The 22,136-nt window shown below is 41.7% G+C and overlaps 2 protein-coding genes across 2 annotated transcripts in view; both read left to right on the top strand.

Moving 5' to 3' along the window:
- LOC104913726 (myosin-7-like) overlaps positions 1-22,136 on the top strand; it is a 448,286-nt gene that overhangs the window by 272,506 nt on the left and 153,644 nt on the right. The window lies entirely within an intron of this gene.
- LOC104913723 (growth arrest-specific protein 7-like) lies at positions 5,736-20,325 on the top strand. Its single transcript, XM_010721167.3, has 4 exons — positions 5,736-5,845; positions 8,657-8,772; positions 15,737-15,811; positions 20,184-20,325. The coding sequence occupies exons 1-4, from the start codon at positions 5,789-5,791 to the stop codon at positions 20,308-20,310; spliced, it is 375 nt and encodes a 124-aa protein (XP_010719469.1). The 5' UTR covers positions 5,736-5,788; the 3' UTR covers positions 20,311-20,325.

Below are 22,136 nucleotides of genomic sequence, written 5' to 3'. Positions count from 1 at the left end.
GCGCTGCGGGAGCTGCTCCGGCGGGAGTAGTTCTGCTCTGTTTAAACACCACGTCCGGGGGTCCAGAAAGGCTGCGGGATCTCCGTTGCGAAGGATGGAGCTCCATCCCCGGGACGGGTTCGGTGATCCTGCAGGGGCCCTTCCAGCTCAGGATGTTCTGTTCTGGCTGTCCCACGGGATTCTCAAAGTGCGATTCCTGTCTGATTTCTCCCTTTGATTCTGGGGTTCTGGGATGAGCAGCAGGTGAGGAGGTACCCAAAAAGAGAGCTAACTGCGAATCCTGACCAAACACGCTCTTCTGTGGGTTGCTGCCCGGGCCTGGTTTGCCCCGATGCTCAGAGAAGCAGCAAAGGGTGAGAAATGGTTTAAGGATGGGGGTCACAGCCCTGCGGGAGAACTTTAAACACTTTTCTGATGCTCAAAGAGGCATCAGAAGATGTTTTTCCTTGCTAGAGTGTCCAGTTGAAGATTTCTGGTAAAGGCAGAGATTTTAGGTACAGGAATGAAGTGATCATTAAATTTGCTTTGATTAATTATATATAGTTGACAAGATGTTTGCAGTGTGATGTTTACAAACACTGATGAATTCTGCAGGACTTGTGACTCCATCTGGAACACAGCTTACAATTCTGGACTCATCGGTATATGACAGATGTTTGAAATTGGGAAGGAAATCAAAACACATTTGAAGTGACTGGGCGTGCCATGATCTATTGAATAGGAAATAATAAAGATAAATGAAAGATAGACAAATTGCAGTGGTAAAGGAGAGGGAGTAAAGGTGTCTCCACTACCTATGCTGCTCACATTCTGCTCCCTGTTCAGGTGTGGGGCAGGACGGCAGCAGGCTGTGTGGGTAGCCCTGAGGGTGCAGACATGGTCTGTGTGTGCTGCACAGAGCAGCACGTAAGTGAGAGCACCTGTGTCTGTGAAAGACTGGCTTTGTACCTGGTATGGAGACAGCTGCTCATTGGGGGTGCTTTTCCATGTCATATTTGCTGGCCTGTGTGCTGTCTGGTAGCATCTGCAAAGTGATCAAGTGTTGTGTGTTATGTTATGTAAGGGTCACTGTGTGCCTTCCTCCAACAGAAATCCACAGCTTTCAAGCGCAACACATCAGACAGGCAGAACCAAGCTAATTTTAACAGCCACTTGCTTCAAGCCACTGCCTGCGTCAAGGAAGCATTATGAAAAATAACATTCTCAGATGGACTGTAAACTGTAAAGCAATGTAAATTCCCTCTCTGCTTCCCCCTCCCCAGATTTTTTATTTGTTCAGCACTGCTCCAGCTGGCATTGGGATGCTCTGGTTAACAGGGCTGCAGGGCATGTCCTTAGCTTGTTGTTGAACCTTTTGCAAAGAGGATTTTTGTCATCAATTTGGGTTTCCAAGTCTGTCAGACCCCCATTCAAACAGAAACCCAGTGATAGGGAAGCTGCAAACATTGGGTCGTGACACCTGATCAGCAGCTGCAGCCCAGTGCTCTGTTTTACTGCTTTCCTCAGGTCTTCCAACAAATGCAAGTGCTTTCTCTATGTTCAAAGAGCACGGACTTACTCTTTCATCTGGCAGTCCTGAAGGCAGGTGTGAGCTGGAGTACGTGTCCCATAGGAAGAAGGGTATGGTATTCTCAGTAAATGAATGTTACTAGCACTAAGAATCTGTTTTCCCTGGAAAGGAGACCCTGATGGGTTATAAAATAGGCTGTTACAAATCTGCCATTTGCACAAATTATTGTTGCTCTTAAGGAAGCAGAAGTGCAGTGCTGTGGTCCACATTGATTTTTGCGCAGAGTTTTAAGGTGCATTTACCAGCTTCAGCGTGGATTTTTCCTGTCTGATTTCTGAAGAGATGTAGATGAGGGAAGGCACAGTGCAATATTGTGTACAAGGGAGAATAGAATTGTATTTCACCTGAAGAGCAAGAAACCTTCTGAGCATGTCTGATGATACGGTAGTTTCTGAGCATGGATTTCTTTCTAAAGAATGTTTTAGTGCTGAAAGAAGGTAAGACATGACTTGGAAAATGATGGCGTTATTTTGCTTACATTGGACAACGAAATGAACGTGTGCTGTGAATGGGAAGAGGGGCAGCCTGCATGCAGTAGCTTAGCATTTTGTGCATCTGACATAAAGAAATTAACATAGCGTGAGGCTGCCCATTCAGCAGTGTTCTCTGCTCTGCCCTAGGGTTGACAGCATGGCAGAAGCTATCAAAAATCCACTGCTTTGGTGCGCGCTGAGCAAATTGTCTCTAGACATTTCTACAGATACATGAATGAAGAAGCTTCCTAAACACTTCCGGCAGAACCTAATGTTCTAAATACCAAGTGGATGAATTTTCTTTGCTAATGTTCAGAGCTTCACTTGGCTTTTCTCCCCTCCTGTTGCGCTACAGCTGTGACATCACTGCCAATGCACCACGTACAAATTTGTGATGTTGAAATAACCTAGACACAGCCTAGGCATTCCTGGCTTCCACTCCTGGGTAGAGTTAAAACTGCCAAAGCCTTAATTTGTGCCTAAGCTATACAAAGGTGTCAGCCGTCCTCCCAGTTTTTCTATTTATCCAAACAGCCCTGTTTGACAAGTGTTCTTTGCTGAGTTGGCTGTTTTAGATTTTGTGTTCAAGTATTGAGATTGTAAAGCAAATACAGGTTACACAAGCTGGCAAAGTTGTGTTATCTTAAGGTGCTGTGAGTGTGCATAAGTTGAAGAAAAGAGCAAGTATGTTGCCCCTCTGTAGCTGCTTCACTTCAGCACAAGAGTGCAGCTCACCCACTGTCTGCTCACTTACTTATGTGGCGTCTTATGTAATAAATATGTAGTTGATTATCTAAACCTTCATCAAATTATTCTTGTTTTATTCGTGTTGCTTGGCACTGTCTCATTTACCAGAGGCTGCTGGTAGCCACTTCAAAGCATGTGGAGGACTTTGAAGTCAGTGGAATGGATGTGCATATCTTGCCCAACAAAGTATCTTGTGCATGCTGCTCTTGTGCAAATCCTGCGAACTCACCTATGTCCCTGTGACTTTTTGTCCGTGAACCTTTTGCATCTCAGACATAAAAATGATAATAACAATTAAACAGCTTATTTTACCATTACTCATGGAGTATGAGCTGGTGTGTTTGGCTGTGAAGATTGCAGTTGCTTTTGCTCATCATCAGTACACAGGCAAAAGTATTTTTGATCTGTTTCCTAATTTGATACAAAACAGACTTGTCCGAGAAAGGCACTGTATGGGGTTGCTTGTTCTCTGTTTGTCCCCTCCCCGGCTTTGTTGTCATCATGTTTATCACAGCACAGCTTCTGTGTGCTTGGCTCTGACCTTGGCAATCCACCAGGTGCCCAGACCTCTCAGACAGGTTTTGAGATGCCACCAGCATTCCGTGGCAGCTCCAAGGACAGGCTGCTTTCCGCCTGTCTCTTCGCTTAGCTTATGTTTGGAGCACGCCTTCTTGGTGTCTTTTCAGTAAAGGCGCTTTGTTGGCTGACAACAGCCATTATTTTTATTAGTGAAGAGTCCACTTGAGGGCTTACTACCATGATGAGGCTGATGATCACCTGGGCTGTCCCAGTGACATCTGTGCAAACATAATGCAAGTCATTATGCCTTGTTTTCTCTTAAAGTTCTGTGAGTCTGTCATTAGTTAAGATAGGTACTTTAATATATATTTAATATATATATGGCAGTAACAACTGTAATAGTCCCTTCTGCATGTTTTTGTATGCCCTATTGGTTCAAAAGTCTATTTTTTTAAAGTAAATCAGCACAGTTGTCTTTCATGTTGTTTGAATTTAGACTTTATACCTTTACTGTCAGATACTTGGTTAATGAAATCAGTGGTCCCATGAGGAGGGAGCAGACACCACTCTTTATGGGGTTGATAAGGCTATTTAATGCCACGGGCTAGGCTTTTGAACATCAGGATGCTAGTGCAAATGACTTTTACTCGATCTTGCATCAAGCAAACAGCTTGTAGGCCTTCAGACTTAGTGGTCCCTGAATGGAAGAGCGAAGGTAATCCAACCTACCTAATACTAAAATAGGGTGCAATAGGCTTGCAGTGCTGTTCTGAAATGATTGAGCTGACAAGGGAGAGGAAAATATTAGCTGAGGCAGAAGGTTTCCTCAATAAAACTCCTTCACAGACAGAGTTTGTGCAGAGACTGCAGGGAGAGAAGTCAGCCTGGCATCACACAGATGTCCTTCGCTGCATCATCCAGCTCAGAATTGAGCTGTCTTTGTGATTCCTGATGCATGATGCTTCTGATGGGGAGGTGTGAGGGAGCAAGTGTTTTCTACAGCTCCTGTGGTCCAGAGAGAATGGCTGCTGACAACATGAGGCCTGTCGGGGGCTGTGGCTGCAGTTCCCATGGGATCTGGAAGGAGAACTGACAGGAGAGACATGGCTCAGAAAGGATCTAGCTGACATTATAGCTGGACACCATAAGGAAAAAGTCCTGAGCTTGCTTTGAATTTGATTTGGCAATCTCTGGAAAGAAAGAGTAATCCTTCTGGAGGAGGAGGAGGAACAAACCTTTTGGATTACATACAGGACAGCCACTGAAACTTTAGTGCAAACAGTGGCAGAGTTGCTGTGGGCTTGCAGGAACAGTGTTGTATCAGCTAAAGGCTTTGTCTGCATTGATCTGGTGTTGTGGATTTATCCTGTGTCAGCACTTTGCAGTAGCGTGCTGTGTCCTTTCTGATACTCTGAAAAGCCCTAGGGCAGATTTACAGCATATCACTGCTAGATGTGGGGTTGCATATACAGCTGTGATAGCCTTGCCCACAATCCCTTGGATTTCCTTTGCATGTTAAGTAATCCTTCCTCAGAAAAAGTTACAGTTGTGATGCTTGTCCATCCCTAATTTCTGTTGATTCTTTGGTTAGTATACAGGTACCATTACTGTCCAGTGAAACCTGCTAGCATGCTGGGAGGGATTGGTTTTAGTGTGCCTGCTCAGCAGTTTTATGAGAGCAGTATGTAGTGACAGCAGTCGGACTTATGCTGGTGCTTCCCTGACAGGCCTAGCTGCGCCCAGAATTATTCTGCAGCGTGTTCTGCAGTAGCTGTCACATCCTTCACTTACACTGTGCTGCATTTTCTTCTGTGATAACATAATGAGCGCTTGGACATTTTTGTGCCTTTGTTTAATGACTGTGTGATGAGTTCTATCTTAAAAATTTGTGTGGCTTTCATGCACTGAAGTCTAGCTGATTTTAGAGAGTTCATTCCCATTTCTGCTCAGATCATCAGCTTTATGTGAAAAGGTCTCTGACTGACTGGAGTGTTGTATACTGAAAAAAATGAGACCTTTTAAATAATCCTGCAAACCAAAATTTGCTAATGAAATAGGCCAATAGCAGTGCTTTCAATGCTCTAGATCTTCGTGGTATTTCTTGTGTTCAGGGCTTGCTCACATCAGGTATTTCACCCCAGCTTTGTTAGGGATCTAGAAGTTGGTGTATGGTACTTTTGAATCAGACAAGCATTCCTTGTGTGAAACAAGCAGTTCATTTTCTTCTGAGCTGACGCTACTCCTTGCTCAGAGGAGCTTTCTGGGAATACTGAGCTGCTGTTTCCATGCAACAACCAATGTTTCTTCACCAGCACGCACTCACTGTGTTGTTGGTTTCTTTTTGATTGGAGTGTGTATATGTAATCTTTCATTTGCATTTTTCTCAACTAAATTTCATTACCTTCTAACTATCTTCTGCCTTTTTTTTTTTTTTTTTCTTTTATAGATAAACTGTGTAACTTTCCCCCATCCTGACATAATGCCAGAGCAGCAGTTGTTGAAACCTTCAGAGTGGAGCTACTGTGATTATTTCTGGGTAAGTAGGCAGACAGCCACATGCCATATTGCAGCTCTTGAGCTTCTGAAAAAGAGGAATGAAAAGCTTGCTTTGTGATAGAAGGTAAAGGATTTGGACTGAGCTGCAGTTGTGTTAGGGCGATGCAAGAGAGACTGAAGAAGCCAGTGAAGATCATTCTAATCATTCTTAGATGAGGAGAGCTATTAGAAGAGTGTCCTGAAAGGCAGTGCAAGCTCTTGGAGCATAGTTTTGTCAGCAAATGGATGGGATGTAGGAAAAACTACGCATCTCAAAATAGCTCAGCCAAACAGCTGTGCAGCAGAAGAGGAATACAGAAGTAGTAACATATTAATGAACATTATTTTGGTGTTTCTCAGAGCACAACAGCTAGGAGTGCACAAGTGGGCTAGAGATGTAACATCTACAGTCTTTCTTCAAAATTGTAAAGATCATTCTCATAGTTTTTTTTTCTGGAGGCCAGATGATAAGTTAATCTTTTAAAGGGTTAGATGTATTGGGTTATTTGGCAAAGCTTTGGTAGTGTGGGGTGGGCTGCATGGATGGCCTCTGTGAGAAGAGACTGGAAGGTGCCTCATGTTAGAGAATGTTATGAGCTTTTGTCATTGTGTTTTCTTCCCCTGCTCTTCTGTGAGGGGAGAGCAAAAGATCATCATGATGGTACTGAGCTTCCTACTGGTCTTAAACACCATAGGCATTAAGCATGGCAGTGCTCTCTTCTACTTTTAAGGTCAGGTCAGATCAAATTAAACTGAGGTTTGTTATCATAGCAGGAGTCAGTACTTCAAGTGTGGAGCTGACAGAAAGGGTCCTCCACTGGAAAACTATTTTTTGGGAGGGAGGAGTGGTTACTACCTGAACAATGGAAATTTTATGAATTTCACATGTTTCTGGTTACCAATTATTGAAAATGGCAAGCTGGACATGAGCCAACAGAGGGCCCTCATGGCCCAGAAAGCCAACCATATTCTGTACTGCATCAAAATCACTGTGGCCTGCGAGTCAAGGGAGATTATCCTGCCCCTCTGCATTGCACTCTGAGATCTCACCTGGAGTACTGCATCCAGATGTGGAGTCCTCACTACAAGAGAGATGTAGACCTATTGGATCAAGTCTGGAGGAGGGCCACAAAAATGATCTCAGAGATGGAACATTTCCCCTGTAAAGACAGGCTGAGAGAGCTGGGGCTGTTCAGCCTGGAGAAGAGAAGGCCTGGGGAGACCTGAGAGCGGCCTGTCAATATCTAAAGAGGAGCTGTATAAAAGGGGACAGACTTTTGAGCAGGGTATGTTGTAATAGGAAAAGGGGAAGTTGTTTCAAACTAAAAGAGGGGAGATTGAGAGATGTAAGGAAAGAAAGTTTTTACAACAAGGGTGGTGAGGTATTGGTACAGGTAGTCCAGAGAGTGGTGGTGTGTCCTTGTTCTAGGTTAGGCTGGACCAGGAGCAACCTGATCTAGCTGAAGGTGTCCCTGTTTATTACAGGGAAGTTGCACTAGATGACATTTAAGGGTCTTTCCAACTCAAATCATTCTATGATTCCATGAGGTGTTCAAAAAAAAAAAGTTTCACTATAAAGAAGAGTTCAGCTGTAGCTGCAGCAGCACTTTCCCTTGAGAGTGCTCAGTCACACAATACTTCGTGTGAAGCACACTCAGCAGATTATACTGTGTCATGTTTACCAATGGTCACATTACCAAAACAATAGCATTTCTTCCATCTCTTCTAGGCTTCTGATCCCAATAAACAGTAAAATACGAAATGGCTTATAGGTATATTTTTTATGTGCCTTTCAGAAGACACCGCCACAATTGTTTCTTTCCATTTATGTTTGATCACTGCTTGGTTTAGTTCACATCTTTCCCTTGATGGAACTTGACTGAAAGTTGCCTTTCTTCTGCAAATGTTTATCCTCCTATTTCTTGTCATTCAGCCTTATAATCCATGATTTGGCTTCTTCGATGCATTATACTCCTCCAGTCTCAGCTTGTAACATGCTGTTGCCTGCAGCGTGGTGTTATGGCCATACATTCATTCTAAAGTCTTACTCTTTGATTACTGTGACATTTGTGACAGCAAAAACAGTAATCATTCTGGAGTGTTCTCTGGGTCTGTTAGAAGAAAGTGGGAAATGAAATTTTGAAATATAGAAAAGCAGAGATGGAATAGAAAACAGGAGACAGCCTTGGTCCTTGCAGCAGACTTGAAGTCAATGAAGCAAGGGATTAAAAAGATCATGTAGGAAAAATAAGTGAAAGATGGGATGGATTGCATTAAACTACTGGAAAAGTTGCTGTTTTGCCCTGCTTTATGGACTGGCTGTATATTTTTTGAGCACAGATCAGCACAGAATTTTACAGTCTCTTATAGGTCATTTAAGACTGCAGCAGGGTCTTCTCCTTTCCTGCAGCAATTCCATTGTGCTGGCCCCAGGGTCCATTTTTTTTTCTTTGTAGGGTGTTGTCAGGGCTCATGATTGCCAGAGCCAGCCCCAGGGGGTTTAGCAGGTGTGAAGGACTCAGAGCAAATGGGAAGACAGTACTGCCCCTGCAGCCTATTGCTAGCTGAAGATAACTGCACAACTTCTTTTTTTAAGGGAGAAATGAGAAGGAATGAGAGAGTGTTTGAACATTTCTTTGAGAATGGTTGAGGTGCAGTGTGATGAGCAGCTTTGTCACAGGTGATGCTTTCTGCAAAAGGCTCTTCAAAAACTGCTTCAGTGTGGTCAGACTCCTGGGAGTTACTGCTGGGAACTGTGTGTCTGCCTTTGATTCCTATATATCATTTGGTTGAAATTCCTTTTTCCTTTCAGGCTGATAAGAAGGATTCACAAGGGAACAATACAGTATCAGGATTTGAGATTCTTCTTCAAAAGCAACTTAAAGGGAAACAAATGCAGAAAGAAATGGCAGAGTTTGTTCGAGAAAGGTAATTGACACTCTGATATCAAATTAACTGTTTTGGTCTTGTTTTTTTTTTTTTCTATGGTATGAGCATTCCCTGTGTTAATCACAGAACTTAAACTGTGTAAAAGATATGCCACCAATTCTTGAAGTGCATTAAATACTTACCTGATATCTATCCACATTCTCCAGTCTTCTACAGCTATCACTCATATCTCAGCTATCTCACTCATGCTGCTCCGTATGCCCATTTTGATGGAAGGAACCAAGAAGTTTTAAACTGTGAAGCTAAGGGAAAAACAGGGATATGGGAAAAACAGAGTACAGATGTTTAGAAAGGAAATTTTTTTTTCCTGAAAAATATGTGACAAAAGTGACAAAAAAAAAAAGCGTTAGTGACAAATTGTGTTTCTTCAGGGGTTGGTATCAGGACTGCTATTTAACATTTTTGTCAGTGACAGCATCCTCAGCGAGTTTGCCAGCGATGTGAAGCTGAGTGGTACGGTCAACATACTGGAGGGAAGGAATGCTACTAGAGAGACCTGACGGGCTTGAGGGTCCATGTGAACCTCCTGAAGCTCCACAAGGCCAAGTGCAAGGTCATGCACCTGGCACAGGGTAGTCCCAAGCACGAATATAAGCTGGGTGATGAGTGAATAAAGAATAGCCCTGAAAAGGGCTTGAGGTTGATCGTTGGTGGAAAAACTCAACAGAAGCTGGTAAGGTGTGCTTTCAGCCCAGAAAGCCAACTGTATTCTTGGGTGCATCAAAAGAAGTGTGGCTAGCAGGTTGAGGAAAGATACCCATCTTCTCTAATCTGCTCTCATGAGACCCTACTTTCAGTGCTGTATTAGCTCTGGAGCAACCAACATAAGGACAACTTGGACCTATTGGAGTGAGTCCAGAGGAGGCCATGAAGACGATCAGAGATCTGGAGCATCTCTCTTATAAAGACAGTCTGAGAGAGTTGGGGATTTTTAGCTTATAAAGAGGGTTCAGGGAGACCTAGTAGCAGTCTTCCAGTATTTAAACGGGGCCTTCCTGCATGGGAAAGCTGCAGAGGGACTCTTTGTTAAAGAGTGTTAAAGGACAAGAAGTAGTGGTTTTAAACTACACAAGGATAGATTTAGATTAGCTATTAGGAAGAAATTATTTACTGTAAGTGTGAGAAGGCAGTGGAACAGGATGCCCCATTCCTCAAAGTGTTCAAAACTAGGTTGGATGGGGCTTTGCACAACCTGGTCTAGTGGGAGTTGTCCCTATGGAAAGGGTGATAGAACCAGATGATTATTAAGGTCCCTTCCAGCCCAAATAATTCTACCAGTTTTTTGGCATAGAACAATCTAGGCACAACTTACTAAAAGATGTGTAAAAACATTACTTGGAATTCAGACTCTTAATGGAGCTAAATTAAACACACAGATATTTAGAGTGAACCTGAAATCGTAGAGAGAGATTAATAGCAAAAAAAATGCCAGAATGGTATTAATGGTCCATTGCTCTGCTAACATGGTAAGTACACTGAGCACCAACCACACAGTTGGTAGATACACAGTTCAGTCAGATACTAGAGATGGTGTGACATTACTTGTGAGTAATGTTGCTATCATTTGAAATTGCTTGTCATGTATCCAAGACCATATAAGTCATCTTGAGGATGACTGTCAGAACATGAGGATGGTTCATAGGGAACAAATTATTAATCTCAAGAGAAGGTCAGATTGTGTTTATGCATGTTCTGTCTTTGAGGCAGTTGTACCAGTGAAGGAGCTGCTGTCCTTCGCTATTGCCTCTCTGTTTGGGCTTCCTGCTGAGCTGATGTTGTCTTCCTGCTCCACTTCTACGTCGTAGCATTGTTGTACTGATGGTTCATTGCTGTGGAAGCAGTGAACAAGGCAAGAAGCAGACACAGACATTGAAGGTTGTGGGGTAGTTTGAATGAGCAAAACTTATAGGTAATTCCTCCCTCTTAGCTTTTTTTAATAATAGAGAGGTATGGCAGCAGCAGTAATAGGAGTATGGCAACTATACAGAGTACAGCATAGTCAATGAAGACAGCCTGATGTAGGAGGTGCAGAGTGCCAGGCATCCATATTTGGTTCCTGATGTTTTTGGTGTAAGACAGTCTAAGAGACAATTGCCTGTATGATCCGTGAATAAATGTGAGCAGTGGAAGTGGGCAGAGAAAAATAGCAGCTGGCAGAGGAAAAAATTGAGAAATGGACACACTAAGCTAGAAGATGGAAAGAAAGCAAGCAACATAATGATGGAAATGGCCAGGGAAAATTGGAGGAAAGTACTCTGAAGAAAACAGTCTAAGATGGAAATTCAACAGAAAGAAAACAAGGGAGAATTCAAGAGAGAGGCAGACGGGGCATGAAATGCAGGTGGGCTGGGCTGGAATAATGAGAGACCAGTTCTCACTCTGGGAAAAGGAATGGTTTTGTCATTATTGGAGTAAAAAACAGGCATGTTGTGGAAGAAAGGACAGAAAAGATCCACTGTGTTCTGGCAACAAAGAAGCTTTGGTATTGAGTTTGGAGGGAGTCTAGAAAGGAGCTACAAAAAGTTGAGTATATTTTTCTTCAATTTGGAACAAATGATTCAAGATTCCTGTGTATGGAAAAGGAGGAGCATGTCAGGCTGAAGAGGAAGTGAGAGCTCAGGCCTTCAGAGAAGCCTTTACTTCCCTGGCTAAAAGAAAGAAATTATGGTAAGATTCTTGTGATGATCATCAGATTTAGTAGCTACTGCTACTAAAAGCGTTTCAAAATGGTTAACTGCAAGCTTCAAGTGCAGAAAACTCTGCATTTGTTAAAAAATGCCTTCTGGAGTTAAGGTTCAGACAGCTAATAAAGATAGCTCTAAATAGGAAGCTGGGATGAGATCTCCATGATTTTGCATTGTGACAGACACTTTGAGGAGGGGCAGAAACTAGGTAAATAATGGAAAAACTGGAAATCCTGGTAGCAAGTTGTGTAACACAGTGGCAGGCACATGGTAAAAAAGCATTTCTTTTGGAACTAGAGTGACTGAAGGAGTGGGAAGAGGTAAAGAGAGGTGAACTGAGAGATCAAGTGTTTGGGTGTGAAAGAAGGAAATAATTACTTTAAATTGGAACTGAAGATATGGTCCAGCATTTGCATTCAAGTAATTTGCACTCCAGAAGAGCCAGGAAAACTTGCAAACAGCACTGAAAGGCATTAGTCTCTCAGAGTGTAAGAAGGAAAGTTTTTTTTATTAACTAAGGAACAGCACTCTTCAGTGTTTGGCCACTCACACTTTTTAGTTGAGCTGAGTTGTGATTAGAAAAATGTGCAACAAATATCAGATTATTTAACTACAAGAAATGAAACAGACTGTACAGCCATTACCCTGCTTATGTTAAAGGTCTTTGTAGCCCAGAAGCTTTACTCTGAGCATGCCAGGATTCAGGGCTTAGGAGAAGACCATCAGAGCCTTTATCCTCCCAACTTCTTGTAGGGATTACCAAAACCAGACATTAAGTCTGCCTTGTTCAGCAGGTATTTGTAAAACTGATTTCCACTGTTTCTCTAATCCTTAGGAATCTGTCTGGTTTTTTGACAGTGGTAATGTTTTACAGCAAAGACTTCTGCAATGCACTTATGTGCCACAAGAAGTAATTCTGTTGTCTGATAATTTAATCTCAAGTGATAGTGCGAAAAGACTCCTAGCCACTGTCTTCACACAAGTGACAGTTGTTTAGATGTCTGTCAGGTATCCTCTATCACCTCTTCTCTGCGTTCTCTATGTTGTCATAATCTATTTAGTTTCTTCCTACGTGGTAGTCGCATCAGATCATCTTTATCTCCCATTGTAGCTCTCTGGATTTTCTTTATCTATTATAGGATGCCATAACTGGAACTATTTGAGCACAAAATGTACTTTAAAAAAGAAAAAAAAGAAAAAAAAAAAAAAGACAGAATAGGAAATAAACATCCAAAGAGCAAAGAGAACAAAGAAAAATGATAATACATATGAAAATACGCTCAGAAACTGATGCTTCTGGTACCCAGGGAGTGAAATATTATATATTTTAAAAGCATATAATGCTTTTAAACAAGTTAGTGGAAACAAGAAAATTTATTTTATCTGTGTGAAGCTGAAATAATTGCAAATCAGTCTGGGTTTTTTTTGAGATACTCAAACACATCTAAGGACTCTTGTAATGTTTGGTGTGTTGGTGTTTCAAGATGATCACAGTTGAGTATTTTCAAGGTAGGCAAATTGGCCAAGGCCAGCAAACAGATTTTTCCCATTTTTAAGGTGTACCTTTGTCTTGTTGTTTTCTTCCACTGAAGATAAGGTCTTTAAGGTCTTTTTGCCAGAGGTTGGAGTGGGGGCCATTTTTATCTTGAGGCTGTTGTGCAGTAACTAGTTCATCTTTTCATAATTCTTTGAGGAACTACTGACTCCAGTAGTGTTCCTTCTTCCTTGCCTTCTTAGTAGTGTCTAATTCCTAATTATATATTTGTTTGTATCCTGAGACTTCAGTCCTGCATTTATTTTGACCGCATAATTACACTTTTCTTTTTCTTACAAATGAATTGTTGTGCTTGGGAGGAACATTGAATAAAATACATTTTGGTTGTTGTAGACTATGACTCACTTGTGTTTCAGTACAAAGTTTGGAGATTCAGAAGGTACTTCCCTCTCTGTCCTAAAGTGAGATTGATGGGTCTTCTGCAGGCTTTGCTTTTCTCAGTTACGAGCTGTTGTCCTTTCCAGACGCCACAGAAAGTATTTCCTAGATAGTCCTCACATTTGCCAGGAGCTAGATGCCATTCATCTTGCTTGCAGATTTCTCTGGCACATTGTACCAGGATTTATTATTCCTGGCACAATGGGTGTAGGAAGTCGCGTTGGTGGGGTGGAATGAAGGTGAGCTGCTGGTTAGAACTGGGCTGCTGTGAGCCAGACTCAGGGATCAGCTGACATGGAAACGAGGTCATTCCTGAGAATCCTTCCAGCACTTAAGGTGGGCCTGCACAAAAGCTCTTCATCATGGAACGTAGCAATAGTACAAGGAATAATGGCTTAGAACTACAAGAGGGTGGATTTAGATTAGATATTAGGAAGAATTTTTTTACAGGGTATGGTGAAGCAGTGGCACAAGTGAAACCAGATGCCTCGTCCCCAGAGGTGTTCAGAGTCAGGCTGTATCAGGCAGTACAAGTTCCAACCCCATATTACAGGCAGGAAGGGCTTTTCCAATTCAAACCATTCTATGATTTGATGCAAAATTAGGCATATAAGTATGCTTTCTTTTGTCATATGTTTTAAATTGAGTGAGAAAAGTGCTGGCATATAGTGTTGTGGGCGAGGGAAGACAAGCTATGGTGCTGCTGGTGGCGCTGGCTCGTTCTGCTGGTTCTGCATTCAGACCAGTGACCAACACATGGGGACCAAGATGTTAACAGTTAACAACTTGATTGTTGACACAAACTGTGAACTGACACCTCTTCGTGGCAGTAAAATTTGCCTTGAGCTGGCTGGTTTTGTACTGAGATGATGGGGAGAAAAAGAACTCGTGCTGTATGAGGTTGGTAGTTGTGCTCTGCTGTACTGCTGCAAAGAGCTGGGTATTACCTTGGTTTCAGCCAACTGCATCTCAGAGTAGCATCCACACCATATTTTCATCAGCCCAGGATATTAGGTATATTTTAGCTAGTCAGAAGGATCCCTTTGTCTTGAATGCACCACATGCAGCAGTGTGTGTTCAGCTAGCTATTGCAAGCTGGTATGCCAGAAATATCCCACCTTCTGTCTCACTCTTCTTCTGTGTCTAGCTCAGCACAGAATCAGGAGCTGCTCCACTTGGGTGCCACACTGCTCTTCGTAAGAGGTACTAAACTGAGCAAACTTGTTTGAAAACTGGCAAAGCAGTTGTCCTTCTTAGTCAGGAGAACTTTGCAAATGTTTGGCTGGTGAAAATCATCAGGGGAGCTGGAGTTCAGCTTCAGGCGGGATTCATGTCACCTCTGAACCACTGTTCCTCCCCTCCCAGATGTGCAGTAAGAACTTACCCCCACCACCTTGCTTAATGGTTCTTCTCCATGCGGCCATTCCTACAGTGCCAACAGCTGCACTCTTCCTTCCCACTAGTGCTGGCAAGTTCAGCTGTTACTGAATGGTGCTGCTGAGTGAATGCAGGCAAGAACCAGGACCCTGCTTCAGCCCTGGGTGGGTAGGTGAAAGGCATGGGCTGCCCTCCTGCACACTGGCTGTAGAGGCCTGTGCCACATATTCACTAGCTTTGTCATTTGTAACAGCAATTAGGAAGCATTTGATGTCACTAGTGAAGTCCAGCACCCCAGATTCAGGGGCCATGGCAAACATGGAGAAGCCATTTATGTACTGGATACTTGATACCATGTCTCCTCTTGATTTCCTCCTCTTTAATCAGATTGAGTTGATCTCTCTCACTTGCTGTTGGTGATTTTCTAAGTTCTTCCTTACTCTCCTCAGGTCACATCTTTCTTCTTGTGGGAAACCTTCCTCCAGTAGTTGACTGTAGCCTGATAGCTGATGAGGTCACATTGCTGACTCTCACTCAGAATTTTTCAGTGTAGCTGAATCCCCTCATCTTTGCTTTAAGGATGTATTGACTTCATGTTTAGCAGCACATTGAGAAATATACTTTTCGAGTGAGCCCAATTTTGCAGACAGTTCATGCTCTTCCTTAGAAACACTTTGTCCTTGTTATTTGTGCTCCAGAACTGTAGTTTTTTCTTCTAACTTTATCACATCTGCTCTCTTGCGTGTATCCATGTTCTTGCCGCTGCATTTTTAGCATACGGAAAGGAGAGAGAGATCTTGAAACTGGTGCCAACCACTGAAGATTAAAAGGAAAATGCCTGTGGCAAGATCCCTTAAAATACAGAGATTTTCCTTAAACTATGTGTGTGGGTTTCTGGGTTAATGATGATTTACTGCTGTCTTTCTATTTTCTATGTGTGTGTGTGTAGGATAAAGATTGAGGAGGAATATGCTAAGAACCTGTCCAAACTGTCTCAGAATTCCTTGGCTGCTCAGGAAGAAGGGTAAGTTTGTCTCTGTGACTTTAGCAGAAGACAAGAATTTCTAACATTAAAGTCATTCCCCCCACGCAGATACAGGCATTCTTCCTGAGCTCTTCCATTCAGTAGAGGTTTATTTAGCTTAGCATTTTGAGTGTATTGGGAAAGACAGAATTGGTGTGGAATATTTTTATTTTGAAGATATTCATGGTAAATTTCTAGCAATGCCTATATAAAACCTTGCATTTCTAATGATGTGTTTAATGCTATCCTTGTTGGGACCAGCAGTATTTCCCATAGAGATTAGCATGAATACATACTAAGTTACTTTGAATATGGAGGAATGTACAGAATAAATATGCAGCTGAAAGCATATTTATTGCTGGAAAGGGAAGGATCAAAGAGGCCTTGCTGAGGAATACAGTGGAATGCTCTTCATTTTCCTGGCATTGGGATATCTCTGGTACCAGTACTTTTTTGCCTTAACAAAGACTGCAGAACAAACCACAGGAGCAACACTTCAGAAATTATCAAGAGGATAATAAGCAGTGTGCTTTGACTAGACTACACTTCTTTAGTAATAGTGAAGAGTTACCACTCCTGAAGGATTAAAAATAATTAGCTGTCTATTCCAATGCAAACCATCTAAGCACTGAAATCTGAGGCTGGAAATCACAGAATGGCTTGGGTTGCGAGGGGCCTTATAGCCCACTTTGCTCCAGCACTTGATTTGGGCTGGTTGTCACCCACTAGGTCAGGCTGCCCAGAGCCTTGAATACGTTCCACGGTGGGGCACCCACACCTCTCTGGGCAGCCTGTGCCATTGCCTTACCACCTTCATAGTAAAGAATTTCCTCCTAATATCTAATTTCAGTCTCCACTCTTCTAGTTTAAAGCTGCCCTCCCTTGACCTATCACTATCTACTCGAATGACTGTCCTCATCCTAATTCTGACACTGTGTTTATATTGGGAGTGAAGCTTCACAACATGTTTTCTCTGCTTCCAATAGACAAGAGGTCAGCCTTGTGTTAGCTATTTCTCTAAGCATCTAAACTTATGTCCAGGTTTCAGCAGGGACAGAATTGATTTTCTTCATAGAGTCTGATATTGTGCTGTGCTTTTGCTTCAGGAGGAAAAACAATGTTGATAACAGCAGTGTTTTAGTTGTTGGCAGCTTCTCTCAGTGTCCTGCCAGTGGGATGCCTAGGGGGCACAAGGAACTGAGAGAGGACAGAAACAGGACAGCTGGTCTAAACTGACCAAAGGGATATTCCATACCAAATGACATGATGTGAACATGAACACTATAAAACTGTGGGGAGTTGGCTAGGGGAATGGCTGAACATTGATCTGCAAGTGGTGAGCAATTATGTTTTGTAAATATATATACATATATACATATGTATATATAATATTACTATATTATAGTTATATATATAAAAATATAAGTAATATTATATATACATATATATATTTATAATATATATATTTATAATGTGTATATAATATTACTATTATATTCCTACCATGCTTGAGGGGACTCAACTCACTGGAGCAACGTTAGGAGTTTACAGATCTTTATTTTAAAATTACAGATGATGGGGAATTTTTAATGCTACTAGGGATGGATAAATATGAGTGTCTTTGAAAAGGAGTTGAGGAAGAGAGAGAGAAGGAGCGGTGAAATTGTAGATCAGTCAACTTTATATAACCTTGAGGAAGTGATGGAACAAGCAGTTAAGCTTTCTAGAAGCATTTAGTGGAAAACAAAGTGATGAGCAATTATTGTGGATAAATACAGAACCAATGATGTCAAACAACCCAAATCCCTCCAGTATGAGAATAACAGGCCATGTGGAAGAAGGAATCAGCATCATAGCTGTTAATTTAGTGTAACTTTTGACAATGGGAGATTCTTGTAGGCAAGCAAGAAAAATGGGCAAAAGGCTGATGTTCAAAACTGGGGAAGAAATCATACTTAGCACTTAGCTGTGTGAGTATAGATTGAGAGTCCACAAACTTTGCTTCAAGTCTAGATTTTTTTTCAATGTATTCATTAATGATTTGTGATAGAAAAATAATGGGTTTATTAAAATCAGAGATGAGGCAAATCTAGGAGGGCTGACATAAAATTTGTAGAAAAGATTGCATTTCAGAGTGATTTTGGTAAACTAGAGAAATGAGCTGAAAAAAAATTGAAATTCATTTCAGTAAGGAAAAAATGCCAGGTTTTATGTTTCCACAAGGATGCGAAAGATACAGTTACATAACAGTTTGTGGGAGAAGGATCTCTTTATAGTGAATCACAAGCTTATTCATCAACAACTTCATGCTGTTGTCTAAAAAGCAATCACATTGAGATCTGCAGAAGAAAGAGTGTCTAATACAAGATAGTCTGCAACCAGTTTAGCAACTGGAAGATGATGTAGCTTTTGTTATGACACATAAGAGGAATCAAGGCTGCTGGAGAGGGTCTAATGAAGGCATGTCCCACCTGTGGGCCACATTCAACCCTGGGCAGCTAGTAACTCAGCCTCATAAGATCATGAACCTTTAGCATTATTGTCTGATTTTTAGCAATATTTTTCATGAGTTCATTGCATGTAGCTCAAGCATAGACTGTAGGTGACAGTGGAACTCTGTGCAGTGAGGGCATGGTGCAGGGCTGACCCACTTCTGGGGACTGCCACACAAACATGGTCTAGTTGAAACCTACATGTTGTACACTTTACATTATCATGAAAGCTGTGAATTTCATGAAGTTCAGGGGACTGAATCATTACCAATCCCAGGAGTTCCTTAGAAGCGCGGATGCTGATTGTGGGATCACCACTTCCTCTCTGAAGGAAGGTGGCTGTGTCGAGGTAAAATGCCAAAAGGATTTTATCATTTGTGAAATGAAACCAAATCATCTATGGAATCCGAAGGAAAACTTGTGCCCGAACTTGAAGATGAAGCATGGCTCACAGGTTCAGCTTTCTGGTGGATTTGACTACTCATTTAAATGAGTCAAACATGTGTCTTCATGGTGGAAATCAACTTATCTGTGCTACATTCCTAACCATGACAACGTTCAAAATGAAACTTAAGTTACAGCAAGCTGAAGTTAGGAAAAATTATATCATACATTTTCATACATTGGCTAGTGACTCCACAGTCCAGTGAACAGCAAAAAATACGAAGCCTTGCTTTCATATCAAATTTGGTCATGACTCTTTATTGGACTTTATCTGTCTTCCCAGAGAAAGATATCTCTTACTTCGCAATCACACCTTACTCATATCATCACTTTTGTAGAATCGTAGAAAACCACAGAATCCTTAGAGTTGGAAGGGACCTTTAGATGTCATCTTGTCTAACTCTCCTGCAATGAACACAGACACCTACAGCTAGTTCGGGTGCTCAGAGCCTGGTCCAGCCTGACCTTGAATGTCTCCAAGGACTGGGCATCCACCACATCTCTGGGCAACCTGTGCCAGTGCCTCACCACCCTTGTTGTAAAAAAACTTTTTCCTTATATTCAATCTAAATCTCCCCAATACAGTGTTTTTGACATTCACATTTGTGAATAGATGTTTTCAGGAAGAGTAAAATTAGATTAAAAAAATCTCTGATAGGCATCTTCAGAACTCATTAAGATTTCAACCACTTCCATCAAACCAGACTGATGCATTAGGTTCACAAAAGCAAGGTCAAATATCCTACTAGTCTTATAGTTCTGTTGCCATTTTTTTTTTTTAAATGAAAAATATTAAAAGAAATTGTTACTTATATACAGTAATTATACTATGTATTTTGTATGTGGCAAAGATAATCTTCACTCACTGTGGCCCAGGCAAGCCAGAAGGTTGGACGCCCGTGGTATAGAGGATTGTAAAATTGCATTGTCTAGAAAATAACTTGTCTGAAAGAAAAAGAAGGTGGGAGAAAGGACCTGATATTTTTCAAATACTTAATGGCTTCTGCACAGAGAATTAGAATTATTTGCTCACCGACTCTAGTGTTTGAAGTAGAAGAGAAAGGAAAAAATGCACTTTTGAAAATCTATTTTAATTATAAAAAGAAAAAAGTTAATAAATGTTGAATAAATATATGTTTAAAATTTTAAGGATAAGATAACAGAGTACCTCTCTTAAGGCCACTGTGGAATCTCTGCAACTGGAGGTGATTATGAACACTTTTCAGAGAACTGCCACATACACTGCAAATATGATTAATTATTCCTTGGTCAAATAGATCAGTTATCTTCAGAGATTTCTGCTGTCACTGTTCCATGATTTTGCAGAGCATGGTATGCTACAAATCTTTGTTGTGTCATATGAAGCTGCCTGATCAATCTTGTTGTAAGGATGTTCAGAAAACTGCACTGATCATTGCTATGCTATGTTTTTCCAGCACACTAGGAGAGGCTTGGGCTCAGCTGAAGAAGAGTCTCGCTGATGAAGCAGAGGTTCATCTCAAATTTTCTTCTAAGGTAAATGGTTTGTTTTCCTTGTTGAAAAAATCTTTGCCCTCTAGTTGATGACTTGCCTCGAGTTTGTACAGTTTACTTCTCTGGAGGAAGAAACAAAAATAATACTGTTTGGTTTCTCATCAAGAACCTACTTTACCCGTCTGCAAGGAAGAGAACCAGGACTATGTCTTGTTCATATTGTTAGCCTTTCTGAAAAGGGCAGTGGGAACTTTGTGTTATTCTCAGGTCTTTTCTCAAGTGGTGCCCAAGAAGACTTATTATACAAATCATTGATTGTACAATATGTTTGTACAGATCTGTTTCTTTCCACCACTTGGGACATATGCTTGCATCATGTTAAATTGTGTTAACCTCTGTGGGTGATCAAGTTCAATGTAGATGCACATATCTAAGTACAACAGCCGTGTTCTGAAAGCTCTGCAGTAAGTGATTATGCAGAGGTTACTCAGGCAACCAGCTGCTGCCCTGGTAACCCACTGCTCTGCTTCAGACTTCTACTTCAAGGTTGTAATTAGTGAAATACTTTTTGCTCCTTATTGGTCTCCCAAATTGATCTCAAATGGGAGGAGGTGCACCCTGAATGACATGTAAATGTAGTCAAGCAGTGAATAGGATTCTTTTATTGTTTTGCTGCTCCTAAATCCTCCACAGAAGCTCCTGTAGCATCCTCTGAATTCAACACTGATCCTTTACCTGCTTTTTCCTAAGTCTAGCTTTCTTTTATTAACAGGACGTTTTTAAAAATACTGATTATTGCTGTTATGTCCAGAAAAAGAATTCTTAGAAGTAGTAATTGCATTTCTTATTGATAAACAAAATCCGTCAGTGCTGACACAATGCAGGGCACACCAAGAGTAATCAAAAGTAAACCTGACAGTGAAGATACTTACAGTGCTGTTACATGAGGAGCGATCACAGATACACTGGAGATGGTGACTGCTCCTGGGGCATTCAGAAAGTGTGGTGTTATTGCCACACCAACTGGAATGGCAGTTGTAGATACATGCACACAGGTGCATATATCTATTCTTTATGAAGGCTGTCATGGGATTGAAGCGCTTCTCCAGCTGATTATCTCTCATTGAGCTCCAGGAGGTGTGTTCTGCTCTAGAAGAGAAGATGTGCATGTACCATAGTTTAAGTAATGGTGGACTGGACTGGTTATAGTAGTACTTTACCAGCCATTCTGAAAATAGTGCTGACGGAGCAGATAACTGCTGTCATTGAAAAGTCTTCTCTAATGTCCAGCACACAAAAAAGGTGAGAGTTTACTTGCTTGCCTCTCGAGCCTCTTGATGCATTTCCCATTGTTTAGGGGATCTCAAAATTTTCCAGTCTCATTATTAAATGCATGTAATAAATACCTTAATTTTCTGTTGGTCAGGGACAGAATCACAGAATCACAGAATTGTAGGGGTTGGAAGGGACCTCTAGAGATCATCGAGACCAACCCCCCTGCCAAAGCAGGTTCTCTACACCAGGTCGCACAGGTAGGCGTCCAGGCGAGACTTGAATATCTCCAGAGAAGGAGACTCCACAACCTCCCTGGGCAGCCTGTTCCAGTGCTCCGTCACCTCACCGTGAAGAAGTTCTTACGCACGTTCGTGCGAAACTTCGTATGCTGCAGTTTATGTCTGTTTCCCCTCGTCCTGTCTCCATGTACCACTGAAAAGAGACTGGCCTCACCACTATGGCCGCCACATCTCAGATATTTATAAACCTGGATCAGGTCCCCTCTCAGTCGTCTTTTCTCAAGGCTAAACAGACCCAGTTCACTTAGCCTTTCTTCATAGGGGAGATGCTCCAGGCCCTTCACCATCTTTGTGGCCCTCCGCTGGACTCCTTCCAGGAGATCCCTGTCTTTTTTGTACTGA

Source organism: Meleagris gallopavo, chromosome 20 (genome assembly GCF_000146605.3).
Source record: "Meleagris gallopavo isolate NT-WF06-2002-E0010 breed Aviagen turkey brand Nicholas breeding stock chromosome 20, Turkey_5.1, whole genome shotgun sequence".
NCBI classification, from domain to species: domain Eukaryota; kingdom Metazoa; phylum Chordata; class Aves; order Galliformes; family Phasianidae; genus Meleagris; species Meleagris gallopavo.
Note: the sequence above shows the minus strand (reverse complement) of the source record. Positions and strands in the feature narration are given on the sequence as shown.